The sequence below is a fragment of the Sinocyclocheilus anshuiensis genome, unplaced genomic scaffold, assembly GCF_001515605.1.
Source record: "Sinocyclocheilus anshuiensis isolate Anshui unplaced genomic scaffold, SAMN03320099.WGS_v1.1 scaffold366, whole genome shotgun sequence".
In the NCBI taxonomy this organism is placed as follows: Eukaryota; Metazoa; Chordata; class Actinopteri; order Cypriniformes; family Cyprinidae; genus Sinocyclocheilus; species Sinocyclocheilus anshuiensis.
This window is the reverse complement of record NW_015547673.1, coordinates 453868-468606: the sequence shown is the minus strand read 5'-3', so window position 1 is coordinate 468606 and position 14739 is coordinate 453868. Positions and strand designations below refer to the sequence as shown.

Here is a 14739-nt window from a genome sequence, read left to right as displayed (position 1 = left end):
AAAAAGGTGCGCTCGTTCAAAACAGTTGCGTTCGATCCTTCGCTGGCTGTGCTGATTTAAATCTAGCAGTTCTGTTGTGTTTGTGTCGCAAGTTCAGTGACGCAGGTAGTTACGATTCTCTCCGGCCAATCCGTGATCAGCAGAGTTTACACGTCACGTTTTGGTAACGGTACCATGCCGTACCATGCAGTGGAAAAGCGCCAATAGACTCCATTGTGAAAATAGGCCCAGCAGAGACTGTACTTCCTGTGCCATATTGAGGAAGTTCAACCTGCCATAGGAACTGCTGAAGCCGTTCTACTCACTGGTAATCCAGTGTGGTCTGTGCACTTCAAAAACTGTAATAACTTTCTAGTTTGGTTCAGCTAACAGAAAGCTACTAGTGCTCCCCTGCCTTCCTTAAAGGACCTGTACTCTTACAGAATGAGGAAACGGGCAAGAAAAGTAATTTCAGACCCCTTGTACCCAAGCCACAAACTCTTTGAACTGTTGCTCTCTGGTGCTAAAGAGCACTGAGCACCAGAACATCCAGGCACAGGAGCAGCCTGGCCATGCCTCTCATGAATAAATGCTCCATAAAGCTGATTTGAAACAATATTTTTGTAAAAAGTGCTTTACAAATAAATTTGACAATTAATTGCCTCCATCATCCAGCCTAGTGCATTTTTTTTTTCGATGTGGATATAATTTCTTGTTCATGATAGAAATTCTCTCCTATTTATTCTATTACCTGTATATTTACCTTCTGCCATTGTTTTACCTATTGCATAGTTGTACATATCATCTGTACCATGTCTTTTCTGTCTTCTATCAGCTTTATTGTGCCTTCTATAAATGTGTATTGCTTTTTTTTGCATATGTACTAGAAGCTTTACTTACCCAAGTCATATTGCTTGTGTGTGAGCATACAAAGTGAGAAAGCTGTTCTACCTGTACAACAGGTTATCCACATACATAGTTTAGCTCCAGCCAACATTTTGAGATTGTCCAGCTGTGACACGTTTTGTGTAAGCTCAATTCCTGAACCAAAATCAGTGTTTCAGATAAGTTTTGTATTCAGTTTTAATGTCAGTTAATGTTGCATAATGCCTAGTAATGCATCAAATATTTATGAATTTGCAGGCCCAATAACTTTCCCTGGAGGGAGAGAAAATCGGCGCTGCTTCTAAAATGAACCTCAGTCAGGACAGAGGGGAAAGGGACACTGTCTCTAAAATGAAGAAAAGAGAGGATAGTGATGCTGTTCAAAGAGAGACAGCAGCATCTCCAGAACCCAGTTGTGTGTCTATTAACAGTAATAAATCCATGACTCGAAATCCACCTGATCTCAGAGAATCCGTGACCTCTGACCCAGTGTGAGTATAACATGCCTGTGAAGAGCAGCTTTGTGTGCTTTTCAGATGAAATCACTAGTGCAATTGGAAAATATAATATTAGCAAAAATTAACATTAAGGAGTGTGGTCAAAATGTGTTTATTCTTTTTCTGAATTCAAGTCAGGCACCAAGTCATCACAGAAGTTCTAGTAAGGTATCCTCTCCATTTGTAAAATCAGAGGACAGCTCTGTACAATTTGTATTATGTTTATATATTAGCATTATATATAACATATATTAACATATTTTTTATCTCATTCATTTTGAGATGTTAAAATGTCATTACACAAAGGAAGTATATCGTATATTCCTTGAATGCCTGCTATGCATCATTACATTATGTAAGAAACCAAATTGGTGAGGAACTCCATTCTTTACATCAGAAAAAGACAGATAAAGACCAGTCAGTAAAATGATTGTGACAGTAGCTACTTGCATGTTTTATCTAAAAGAGAGTAAATTAAACACACTTTAATGTGGTGTCACTTCAAATAAGAGCACTTACTATGTGGTACTTTTCTCCTGATTTCAGTAATGCGGAAAGAGATGGTCAGACTGGAGACCTGCAACAGGATTCACACCAACCAGTGGATAATGTTCTGCAGAAAGTCAAAGAGACTCACAAAACCAGCATGAAGAAAAATTATGAGAGCTTATTTGATGGAATCAAACTACAAGAGAATCAAACCCTCCTGCACAGGATTTACACACAGCTCTACATCATAGAGGGAGAGAATGAATGGGTGAATGAAGAACATGAGGTTTCACATATGGAGAAAACGCCCAGAACGCAACACTTACAAGACACTCCAATCAACTGCAATGATATCTTTGATCTCTTACCTGAACCAAGATATAAGACAAATAAAAGAATGAGGAAAGAAGAAATAAAGACTGTTCTTACAAAAGGGATTGCTGGAATTGGGAAAACAGTCTCTGTGCAAAAGTTCATTCTGGATTGGGCTGAGGGAAAAGCCAATCAGGATGTAGATTTCATGTTTGTGTTTTCATTCCGAGAGCTGAACTTGATTAAAGATGAGCAGTACAGTCTTCACAGACTTCTGCTTGACTTTCATCCTGAACTTCGAGATCTGGATTCAAAGATTTATGAGAAGTGTAAAGTTGTGTTCATCTTTGATGGTCTAGATGAAAGCAGAAGTACACTGATGTTTTTAGACAGTCAGAAAGTTTCTGATGTGACTGAGGCTTCATCAGTGGGTGTGTTGATGACAAACCTCATCACAGGAGAGCTGCTTCCATCTGCTCTCATCTGGATCACCTCCAGACCAGCAGCAGCCAACCAGATCCCCTCTAAATTCATCAAGCGTCTGACAGAAATTCAGGGGTTCACTGACCCTCAGAAGGAGGAATATTTCAGGAAGAGAATCAGTGATCAGCATCAAGCTAGCAGAATCATCTCACACATTAGAGGAGCAAGAAGCCTCCATATCATGTGCCACATACCAGTCTTCTGTTGGATCTCAGCCACTGTGCTTCAAAACATTCTCAAACAAGATCACAGAGCAGAAATCCCTAAAACTCTGACTGAAATGTACATCCACTTCCTGCTAATTCAGATCAACATAAGGAATCAGAAGTATGATGAGAGAGATCCAGAAAAACTCCTGCAGTCCAACAGAGAAGTGATTGTGAAACTTGCTGAACTGGCTTTCAAACAGCTAATGAATGGTAATGTCATGTTCTATGAGGAGGACCTTAGAGAGTGTGGCATAGACGTCACGGAGGCCTCAGTGTATTCTGGGATTTGCACTGAGATCTTTAAGGAGGAATCTGTCATTCATCAGAGGAAAGTCTACTGCTTTGTACATCTGAGCTTTCAGGAGTTTCTGGCTGCTTTCTATGTGTTTTACTTCTATATAAGTAGCGCTACAGAAACACTATTTGATTCACTGTATGATCTGCATAAAAGAGTAGTCAAAAAAGCTCTAATGAGCAAGAGTGGAGGCATGGATCTTTTTCTGCGATTCCTGCTGGGCATATCACTGGAATCCTGTCAGATACTCTTACAAGATCTACTGACACACACAGAGAACAGCTCAGAGACCATCAGGAAAACCACACAGTACATCAAAAACAAAATCATAAGTGACAAAAATATCTCAGCTGACAGATCCATCAATCTGTTCCTCTGTCTGCTTGAAGTGAATGATCAGACTCTGTTCAGAGAGATTCAGGAGTTTCTGAAATCAGAGAAACACTTTGTGAATAAACTCTCTGCTGCTCACTGCTCAGCAATAGCCTACATGCTTCAGATATCAGAAGAGGTGCTGGATGTGCTGGACTTAAAGAAATACAACACAACAGAGGAGGGCAGAAGAAGACTTATACCAGCTGTGGTCAACTGCAGAAAGGCTCTGTGAGTATTATGCTGACCCGTTATTTTACAAAACTAATTTATTTGAGAGTTAAATTATGTAAATAATTGTTTTTTAAAAAGTTGAAAAGTGTTTCCACGCCTGTTCATCAGTAATCAATGTATATGACGTAGTTTTTTTTTTGTTTGTTTTTTACAAATTTCAGCTGTTCTTATACATTTTGGCATGGTACTGTCAGATGTGGCAGACTCTCAACTAAGGTGGTATTTAAAAATGCTTACAGACTAATCCTGGCTAAACCAAAATGTTACCATTAATCTAGGCTCAAGCCAGGCATACACTGTGCAATTTCAGCAATGTTTTTGTTAAATACCAACTCTTACTGTACGAGTAAGCCACATGCGATGGAAAGCCAAATTTATGTGCTCACACTATATGGTCCAATCGTCGAGCTGTGACTTGACTGCTCACACTATACATGTAAAATAAACATGTGGGACCTCCCAAATCTGGAACTGTGTATCCTCCATCAGCAAGGAATACTCCCTAATATGATATTAGTGTAGAGGGAGAAAAACTTTGGGAGGAACCAGAGTCAGCAGGGGAGACCCATCCTCCTCTGGGAACAGACATTACAATAACTGTATATATTCCATGATTTATCCTGTTATGTAAGGTGGAGAAAACTCCATATGTGTTGGGTCCCCACTATGATAACAGTAACTTTCTCCACTGTGCCTGAGCTTACTCTACATCTATTGTTAAGTAATAGAAAGTCTAAGGCTTTAAATGCAATGAGTTTGCTTTCTTTTTTTGTAAAGATCAATAATATCAGAAAGGCAATCAGCACATCCTTATGTTGCACTGAGGTCAGACAGACTCGACCAAAACTTCAGAAATTAGTTACTATGTCTGATTTCGAGGCAGTTGATGTTGAAAGAAACTATACAGCATCTTAAAACTGCATCTAAAGCATCTAAAGCATTTTTCCAAAGTCCCTGAAAACTGCAGTTAAGTCCCTCCTAAAAAAGAGCAATCTAAATAACACCATATTGAGCAACTACAGACCAAACTCAAAGCTTCCTTTCATTGGCAAGATTATTAAAAAAGTTGTTTTCAGTCACCTGAACAAATTCTTAAGCTTGAATGGATGCTTGGACAATTTTCAGTGTGGTTTCAGACCACATCATAGTACAGAGACATAAACATGATAAATGCCTAAATACAGATACTGGCAAAATATCAGTGCTTGTACGACTTGATCTCAGTGCTGCATTTGACACTGCCAATCACAACATACTTCTTGACAGGCTGGAAAACTTTGCAGGGCTTTCCTCAAATGGTTCAGGTCATACTTAGAAGGGAGGGGTTACTATGTGAACCTCGGTGACCATAAGTAGTCATCCATGACATGCAGAGTCCCACAAGGCTTAATTCTTGCACCACTTTTGCTGAACTTGTATATGGTCTCACTGACCCAAATAATGAGAAAGAACCAAATTACTTGCCACAGCTATGAAGTTGACACCCAGATCTACCTAGCCCTGTCGCTCAGTGACTACAGCCCCATTGATTCCCAGATGAAATTAACAGTTGGATGTGCCAAAACTTTCTTCAGTTAAACAAAGACAAACCTGAAGTCATTGTATTTGGAAAAAAGATGAACTGCTCGAGGTGAACGAATACCTTGGCTCTAGGGTTCAACAAACAAACAAAAATCAAGTCAGGAATCTTGGTGTGATTCTGGGTCTTTAACTCCTGTGTAAGTCTTGGCTGAGAATTGTAGTAATGTCTAGCATGAGAGACTGTGCTGCCCCTGTGTCTCTCAATATGATGATATTTCTAGATTTTGAAATCTTAGCGAGCATAACTGAACCTAACAGCATGAGTGGTTTATAAACGGAGGATTGAGGAAAGGGAGAATCTGACACAGGTTAAACATTAGCAACACTTATGGGTTAAGAATTGGAATTCTTTTGATTCTGGGCAGCACAATTAATAATAATAGAATAATAGAAAATAATAGAAACACTTGCCATTTGCATGAGTGGCTTTGAGTGTTGATGTTGTAAAGCTTACAACAGAAAAGCTGTAAAAAAAAAGCTGTAAGCTGTTTTTCTAGCTGTAAAAGAATTTGAATTGTTGTTTATCACTGACTGTTTTTTTTGTTATTTATTAGACTCAATTGAAATTTTTACTCTTTTTTTACTTACATTTTTTTTTTACTCCTTTACAGTCTTGCTGGTTGTAATCTCACTGATTACTGGTATAAAATTGTGGTCTCAGCTCTCCAATCATCAGACTCACCCTTGAGAGAGCTGGACCTGAGTAACAATGACCTGCAAGATTCAGGAGTGAAGCTGCTCTCTGAAGGACTCAAGAGTCCAAACTGCAGACTGGAGATACTGAGGTGAGTGAGGGTAAAGTCTGTACTGAGTTTAATATTCAGGTTACTTTTATAAATTAATTTAATTAAAGGTAATTGAGTCATCAGCATCCCAACGTTTAGTGGATTAAGGCTCTTGCTAGTGTTATTTGTGTTCTTGTTAATAGTAATTCATTTTCATAATATGTAATCATGTTTGTAATTTGTGGGTAGGGTGGGTCACCCAACCAGTATTTTTTTTTTACTGCTGCAGTTGTGGTGGGAAATGTTTCTGCTCTTGACTGCTAAGTGGCGCTATAACCCTAGATTTTTACAAGTTATGGGGTGGACACAGTGCCTCCCCCAACCCCCAGCTGTGATTCTACCAATATGTGGATTAAACATATGAGTAATTGCCCAGGGTCACCACATCCAGGGGGGCACCACTCAAATAATTTTTCTCCGGTAAGACAAGCGATGCATTCTCAAATGTCATGGCCTATATATACCCTTTCATCAGAACGTAAGTTCCCTGAATGGTTTGTTGAATTTTTTATTTTTTTTCCCTGCGTGAATCAGCGGACGTGCAATCTATCTCCAGTGTTGGGGGTAACTCATTACAAGTAATGCGAGTTACATAATCAGATTACTTTTTTCAAGTAACTAGTAAAGTAACGCATTACTTTTTTAATTTACAAGAAAATATCTGAGTTACTTTTTCAAAAAAGTAATGCCAGTTACTTTGTTTTCCCATTTATTGACTGACAAGTCTCCTGTCCCCATATTGGGAGAAATCGGAAGTGCAGAGGAATTGTGTGCGCTGTGTGAACATGATGCTACTGTAGTTCTAGACTAAATGTGAATGTGCATTAATTCATCCCACTCACAAAAAACAGATTTAGTATTAATCAAAATGAATAGCAAAGGGGGCGAGGCCATGCTGTGCTGCTTTAGAGAAGAGGAAGAGAAAAAGAGGTGCATGTAAAAATCTATTCATATATGAATCGCGATTCTGTCTTCTAATGATTCTAATGGATTCACAAGTTTGTGAATGTTCTAAAGCAGCGTTCTCATCCTGTTCCTCACGTCCCCTGCTCTGCACACGCTCTATCACAACACACTGGGCCAGCTAATCAATCAGAGCCCATCGTGTATGCTTCATAAAAGCAGGAAATGATCAGCTAGTGTTGCATTTATAATTTTGTTCAGTGTACTTTTGCTTCAGCCTGAGGTTTATTCATTACACTTTTTGGTGTGAAACGGCTTTTATATTTGCTATAAATAGAACGTCTTATATTAAAAACAATCAAGGCCTGTTCATATTTAAAAAGTAACGCGAAAGTAACACAAAAGTAATATAACGCATTACTTTCCATAAAAAGTAACTAAGTAACGTAATTAGTTACTTTTTTAGGGAGTAACGCAATATTGTAATGCATTACTTTTAAAAGTAACTTTCCCCAATACTGTCTATCTCCGGATTCACACATACTGCGTGAGATCGTGCGTTTTCGTTTAAATGCCCATATTACTCAAACAGATCCTAGGAGATCAGCCGAAATGAAACTACCTATTTTCCTGTTTGACACTGTAAAGCTGCTTTGACACAATCTGTATTGTATAAAGCTCTATATAAATAAAGGTGACTCACTCACTCATTGTTGTGTGAATCCACTAAATTTCAGCAGTTGGCAATCAAGAAAGGGGCATAGTGTAAACAAGTGAGTTTGTAAGATTTTCAGTTCAAATCCTCACAAAACTATGTAGCTATATACAGTGCTTACATTTTTTTTAGACATCCTGTCAAAAACTTGTTTAAAACTAAAGATTTTATTGTACTTAATGAGACAAAATACTGAAACAACTAAGTAGTCTTTATTCACACACAACCAAAAAACTTATAAGTATATTATTGTAAGTATATTATATTATGTGTATTTTATTTTTATTTTGTATGTCCTCCATTGGCCTTGACTTGCATTCTTGCTGGCATTTTTTTATGTACTTTTCCACAGTCTCTGTTGTTATTGACTTGCAAAGAGTTTCTAGTTGTTCCCAAAGACTTACTTTTGAACTTTTGTGCGATCTATCTTTGAATCTATTAAATCCCAACAATAATTAATTATATTTTAGCATTAGAAACACTAATGTGACTAAAGAGCTTACACATACTGGTGTGGAATAACCATTAGAGAAACATCAAAAATTATTTTGGTAATCACCAATACTGTTAATTTAGGGCAGCTGTGGCAAAAACCTTGCATTGGGTGGTGGTCTAATCAATTTGATAAGCACTGTATGTGTTATTACAAACTAGATCATGCACTCATTGTCGCATTTCGGAAAACACCCTTTTTACACGTTTCTTTTAAGGGAGTAAAAGAACATTTAAAAATTGTTTTGTATAATAAACATAAGCTAAAGATAAAAGAGCTGAGGACAACAATGACTCTAAAAAAATTATCCACACTTTCTTTGTTGGCTATAGAGTCTGAAGTGATTAATTGGATTATTATTATACCTGTAACAGTTGACTTCACTAGTTATAAAATGTTTAAATTTGCTGCATACTTGTTCAGATGTATATCTCATCTCATGATGCCATAATATCACAAAGCTGCGGTAAATAATGTCAAATTAACGTCTAATGAACTCTGAGACTAGCCTCTGGATGAGTTCAGTGAATCAGGCCAACACATGATGGCAATATCATCAGCAAGAAGTAGCCAACATCACCTGATCAGAGTTTCTCTTGCATTTGTTGCTTTATGGAATGTGCTTCAAAAACACACAGTTAAAGCAGCAAGAGAAAAACTAATGTTTAAGAAATCAAAGGGCAAGATCCCAGCCAAAGCAAATACTGATCTTTATCATGGTGAAATCAAACTTTCCTATTTTCAATAAAACAGTAACATCTAAACCTCTGTTAATTCTCAACAAGAACTTTTCTATGAAATGTCAAACTGGTTAGTAATAAGTGAAGATGCTGAGATCTTGAGAGATCTGTTTAATGTTCTGTTGCAGCCAGACATTTGATATGGTGACCAGGAGGGGACATGTTCGGTTTACTTAGTTTTGTTGTGGCCACAACATATTAACTCGTGGGAATGTGATAATATGTCATGGCCACAAGATCATTTTGTCGTGGTAACGACCAGGGCCGGATTAACACAGGCCTACCAGGCACGTGCCCAGGGCACTAGACCAGAGGTAGGCCCAGCTGAAAAACCGCTCCTCTGGATCGCGATTTCCAGGGACTCTGAGGGGGTATTAATATTTTAAAATGTATTAACATTATTATTATTTTAATTCTAAATTGTTTTTTTTAATTTTGAATTTTTTAATTCAAAATATTTGTCACCTAGACGGCATTCGAATGAAGTAGGCCTATGTTGTTCTGAATAAATGTTAAAAGAATGTGTAACATCATAAAATAATATAGGCCTTCAAGAAAATATTTTATCCATCCCAACCCACAGTCTCTTAAATCCATTTACTAAGCATTTATTTATTTATTTACTAATATAATAATAATTTTATTTTATTATATAACTGGTTAGGCCTGTGTATTTATTTATTGTTATTTTTATGCCCTTTAAATTCATGTATCTCTTTACCTAATTAACGTTCTGTATAATTATGTTTGTATTATTAATGCGCTGTCATATATTTTGCAGCTGTTATTGCCTGACAATTATGCCAATAAAGTTTTGACTTTGGGATTCATTTTGCAATGAAACACTATAGTGTTTATAATTATAGTCTATCAATTAGCCGAAATAGAATGAAATATTATATGTTAAATTCATCCTTTTGCCAACTACAGGGCACTGAAAATACTATATCTTGTGCGTTTTGCCCTTGCTCATCCAAACTTGTCAAGAAGGCTACTTCGAGTTCAAGTTAATGCGAGTTCCTTAGCAAGTAGTTGTGAATTACAGGTGTTTTATATATGAGATGAGGACATGACTGCAGCCGGTATTTGTGTAGCTATAGGCTATTCTTTTAACATAGCCTGTTAATAATAACAAATTATTCAAACTTCATTTGAATGCTGTCAAGGGCACAAGGTAGCTTATCTATACATTTGTAAATGAAAACAGATACTCATTTATCGTAACATAGGCTACTGGCTACAGAAATGCATGCCATAAGGTCAAAACTTTATTGGTATGATCAGGCATTTACAGTATTTACAAAACATATTAAGTCATATTCAGAATGTTAATTAGGTAAAGAGATTTAAATGAAGGGAAAATAAAGCAAATACATAATTAATAAAAAATATGAAAATTAATAATAATAATAATATACAAATATTAGAGAAACAAAAGAAATGATCAGTTAAAGGATTTACATGACTGTGGGATGGATAAACCTGTTTTTTATAGACCTATATTATATGTTCTTACATATTCTTTTAACGTTTATTCATAATAAACTTTATTCGAATTATGTCTAGGCGACATTGCGTGCAATATAATATGTCGAGGTAACAGCATAATTTTTTGCTGCTAGTCATTTGACTAGTTCTTTTACTTTTAAATAGTGTGAGCAATGGTTCCATCTGCACCATCTTGTGGTGATTTCACAAATTATTATTGCCATAATTATTGTAATTTTACATACATTTCTATGTAATTTAAGAAAGCAGAAAAATATTCTATAAATAATAGTTTTTTCTGTATAAAAAAAATGAGAATTACTGTATTGTGTTGTTAATGGCATAATACTTAAAACAACAGCCGAGTTGTTAATTTTACAGATATTGTTAGTAATTAACAATATCAGAGTTTTGAGTACAATTTAAAAGTGGAGGAAAATGAACTGACTGAAAAATTATAACGACTATTTTAAACAGCTACAGGTGTCATGGTGTTGGTGTGCTTGACTGGCCAGCAAGCTCACCAGACCTAAACCCCGTAGAGAATCTATGGGGTATTGTCAAGAGGAACAATGAGAAACAAGAGACCAAAAAATGCAGATGAGCTGAAGGCCACTGTCAAAGAAACCTGGGCTTCCATACCACCTCAGCAGTGCCACAAACTGATCACCTCCATGCCACGCCGAATTGAGGCAGTAATTAAAGCAAAAGGAGCCCCTACCAAGTATTGAGTACATGTACAGTAAATGAACATACTTTCCAGAAGGCCAACAATTCACTAAAAATGTTTTTTTTATTGGTCTTATGAAGTATTGTAATTTGTTGAGATAGTGAATTGGTGGGTTTTTGTTAAATGTGAGCCAAAATCATCACAATTAAAAGAACCAAAGACTTAAACTACTTCAGTCGGTGTGCATTGAATTTATTTAATACACGAGTTTCACACTTTGAGTTGAATTACTGAAATAAATGAACTTTTCCATGACATTCTAATTTATTGAGATGCACCTGTATGCATCTTTCATTGACAAGTGTTTAACGCTGACTGTTTCGGCTCCATACTTCAGCCACAATGATTTACACTTCTGCTTTGTCAGGCCTTGAAAAAAAAAAGTTTCTTGAAAAGTATCATAATCAAAAAGTCCTGAATGTTGATTCAGTGATGTCTGAATAAACCCTGAATTTAACGGATGATGCTAAAGGTTTTTCTAGGATGAGCATTTACAATTCAATTGTACCAGTTTAAAATCTAATGACTTAATCTGTAGATTATCAGGCTGTATGGTGACAGATGAAGGCTGCCGTTATCTGGCTTCAGCTCTGAGTTCAAATCCCTCACACCTGAGAGAGCTGGATCTGAGCTACAATCACCCAGGAGATTCAGGAGTGAAGCTGCTCTCTGAGAGACTTAAGGACCCCAACTGTAGACTGGAGATACTCAAGTACGTTGAAGTACTCTCATTCTGTTTGGTATTGTCATTACCGTTGTTCTTCCTCTTCCTCCTTTTGATAACTCAGACAGCTTTCATCAGATCATCATATTTGTCATGGCATCTTCAGAGCATGGATACCACTGGTACCACTGGTTTCTTTGTAAGGCATCATTGAATTTCTCTAATAGGTAGAATATAGGTCAGTATATATCTCATGCTGGGCACACACTTCACGATTTTATCCCCAATTTTCAATCACCAACAGTTTTGTGGGAATCACCGACAAATGCCTGAAATCGGAGGCAAATCAGTGCTTGTTCACGTATGTGATAATCGCATAGTATGTGTTATCAAAGACGCAATCTGAGAGAAGCACCGATGCATCACAGATGCCAGTGAGATATTGAGAAATTAGTTCTGCAGTGTGAAATGTGTTTTGACTGATAATTACATCGGCAATAACCTACAGCCAATGAGAGAAAACAATACAGGGCAGCGATTCTTCCTATTAAAAAGTTACAAATGTAATGTGTGACTCCCTGTCGCTGTTCCATCATGTAGTGTGTACACAACAACAACTAGATGGTTCCCCAGACAGTCATGCAGTGTGAGAAGAGCAGCAATCTGATGACTTTGAAAGTCGTGCAGTGTGTGCCCGGCATCAGCAACAATTTGGTATATCGATACAAACTACCGTGGTAGGGTGCATGGACAGTTTGGAGCAGAGCTACCTGGTCCCGAAATTAGACTTTTGATGACAGACCTAAATTCATGAGCCCGGTCTTTTTATTCCTTGGGTTATGTGGAATACAATAATACCAACTTTTACATGGTCAGTCATTTTGATTGTCTGCTAATTAGCATATCTAACCTACGTATTTTTAAAACTTTTCCTAGACCTTTTATTCGAATATCATGAAATTAGACTAGATAGACTAGACATATGGTGGTATTTGGTTGTATGTTGCGGTAATATGCATGGTATTGTTATCATGGATATTTAAAAAAATTTGGTAGAAAACAGTTGAACATTTTATTTGTGCAAAGTATGTGTATTTTGTATACCATTTACAACTGCATTTATCACTTAATTAGAAGCACCACAATTATTAAATTGTGTCGTCTGTTATAGGGACTATTGAACTGACATTTAGAAGTTTATTTTAAAATGCAAAGTATTTTGAAATTCAAAATAAAGCTCAGTAAACAGTTGCATTTTTATAACACTACAAGTGTGTCAAATCGGGTAATGAAATGTTCTAGACAGCTGTATCTTGGCAACACTTTACCATTTTAAAATGAAACTTAATACGTGACCTCAGGTCTCCCTAATGGTAGCATATGTGTTTGCAGTTCATCTCTCATGCTTGTTTGAACACATGTTTTTGACAGATGGACTTGCTTATACTGTACTGTAGGTGCTTAACAGTTCAATTACCTTTATTTTTTCCACATAATAATATAAGATACATAATTAAAAGGTATATACTGAGATATATGTAATTTTGTCATGACAAAATATAATGTTTATTTTGTAGATTAATACAAAAAAAGTTATGTATGTTTCATTAATCCTGGTTAATGTTAGTTATGATAATACAGTTGTTCATTATTAGTTAATAATGCATTAACTAATGTTAAAGAATACTAATTTTAATATTATTTTTTACAACTGTACGTTGTAATTAACATAAACCATGATCAACAAGTGCTTGCTAACTAATGTGGTTTACTAATGTTAACTCGTATAACCATATTGTAAGGCCTTACCAAACATCCTATAGATTTTGTGTTTTTCAGTGATGTTATGAAAAAACACCCATTCTTAGGTAGAATGAGATCCAGTGGAATGTGTGGGCCATAAGAGTAATAACAAATGTCCTCTTTCTCTGACACTTTATTTAAGAAATCAAATGTTTACTATCCCTGATGTGTGCATATATTTGTCTTGTTTAGTTTGGATCATGGAGGACATTTGAGGATCATACCAAGACTGGCAAAATGTAAGACTAAATCATTCTTTACACAATCTAATATGCTGTACATTTAACTTAATACAACTATCCTTAATACAATTCTAATCTCTCATCAAACCTGCCCTTCAGATGTATGCAACCTTACACTGGATCCAAACACAGCACACAATCGTCTCTCTCTGACTGAGGGAAACAAAAAGGTAACAGATGTGAAAAAGGGACAGTCATATCCTGATCATCCAGAGAGATTTGAGAACTACGAGCAGGTTTTGTGTAGAGAGAGTCTGACTGGACGCTGTTACTGGGAGGCTGAATGGAGCGGGTGGACGTATATTGCAGTAACATATAAAGGAATCAGCAGGAAAGGAGGGAGTGAATGCAGATTTGGACGCAATGAAAAGTCATGGAGTCTTTTTTGTACTCTCGATAGATTCAGTGCTTGGCACAATAATAACAGCACAGACGTGTCTGTCCCTTCACGCCTGTCTCAGAGAGTAGGAGTGTATCTGGACTGGCCGGCCGGCACGCTGTCCTTCTACAGTGTCTCTGGCACACACACACTCACACACTTACACACATTCAACACCACATTTACTGAACCGGTCTATGCTGGATTTGCAGTTTTTGACTCCTCTATATCCCTATTTCATATTTAAAAGCCTTCAGGAGCATTATGACTAATCCAAAACTTTCTCTGCTGAGAAAGAAGGATAATAATTCCCTCTAGCAGTCACAGAGTATGTTTGCTCTAATAGACTGTTTTCTTGAAACAGTGATGGATCCAGGGCCGGATTTACGCATAGGCATTCTAGGCACGTGCCTATGCTCGCTCGTCCAGGGGGGGGCCCCAAACACAATGAAGAGATATAA

At 36.8% G+C, this 14739-nt stretch overlaps 1 protein-coding gene across 1 annotated transcript; it reads left to right on the top strand.

Moving 5' to 3' along the window:
- The first annotated feature begins 1271 nt into the window (after nt 1–1271).
- On the top strand, nt 1272–14525 carry LOC107702828 (protein NLRC3-like). Its single transcript, XM_016505245.1, has 6 exons — nt 1272–1355; nt 1908–3752; nt 5948–6121; nt 11729–11902; nt 13850–13896; nt 13999–14525. The coding sequence occupies exons 1-6, from the start codon at nt 1306–1308 to the stop codon at nt 14523–14525; spliced, it is 2817 nt and encodes a 938-aa protein (XP_016360731.1). The 5' UTR covers nt 1272–1305.
- The last annotated feature ends 214 nt before the right edge of the window (nt 14526–14739 follow it).

Coding starts and splice junctions, on each gene's coding strand:
- LOC107702828 (XM_016505245.1), top strand. CDS start 1,306: ATGACTCGAAATCCACCTGATCTCAGAGAATCCGTGACCTCTGACCCA. Junction 3,753..5,947: donor GTCAACTGCAGAAAGGCTCT/GTGAGTATTATG, acceptor ACTCCTTTACAG/TCTTGCTGGTTGTAATCTCA. Junction 13,897..13,998: donor CATACCAAGACTGGCAAAAT/GTAAGACTAAAT, acceptor CCTGCCCTTCAG/ATGTATGCAACCTTACACTG.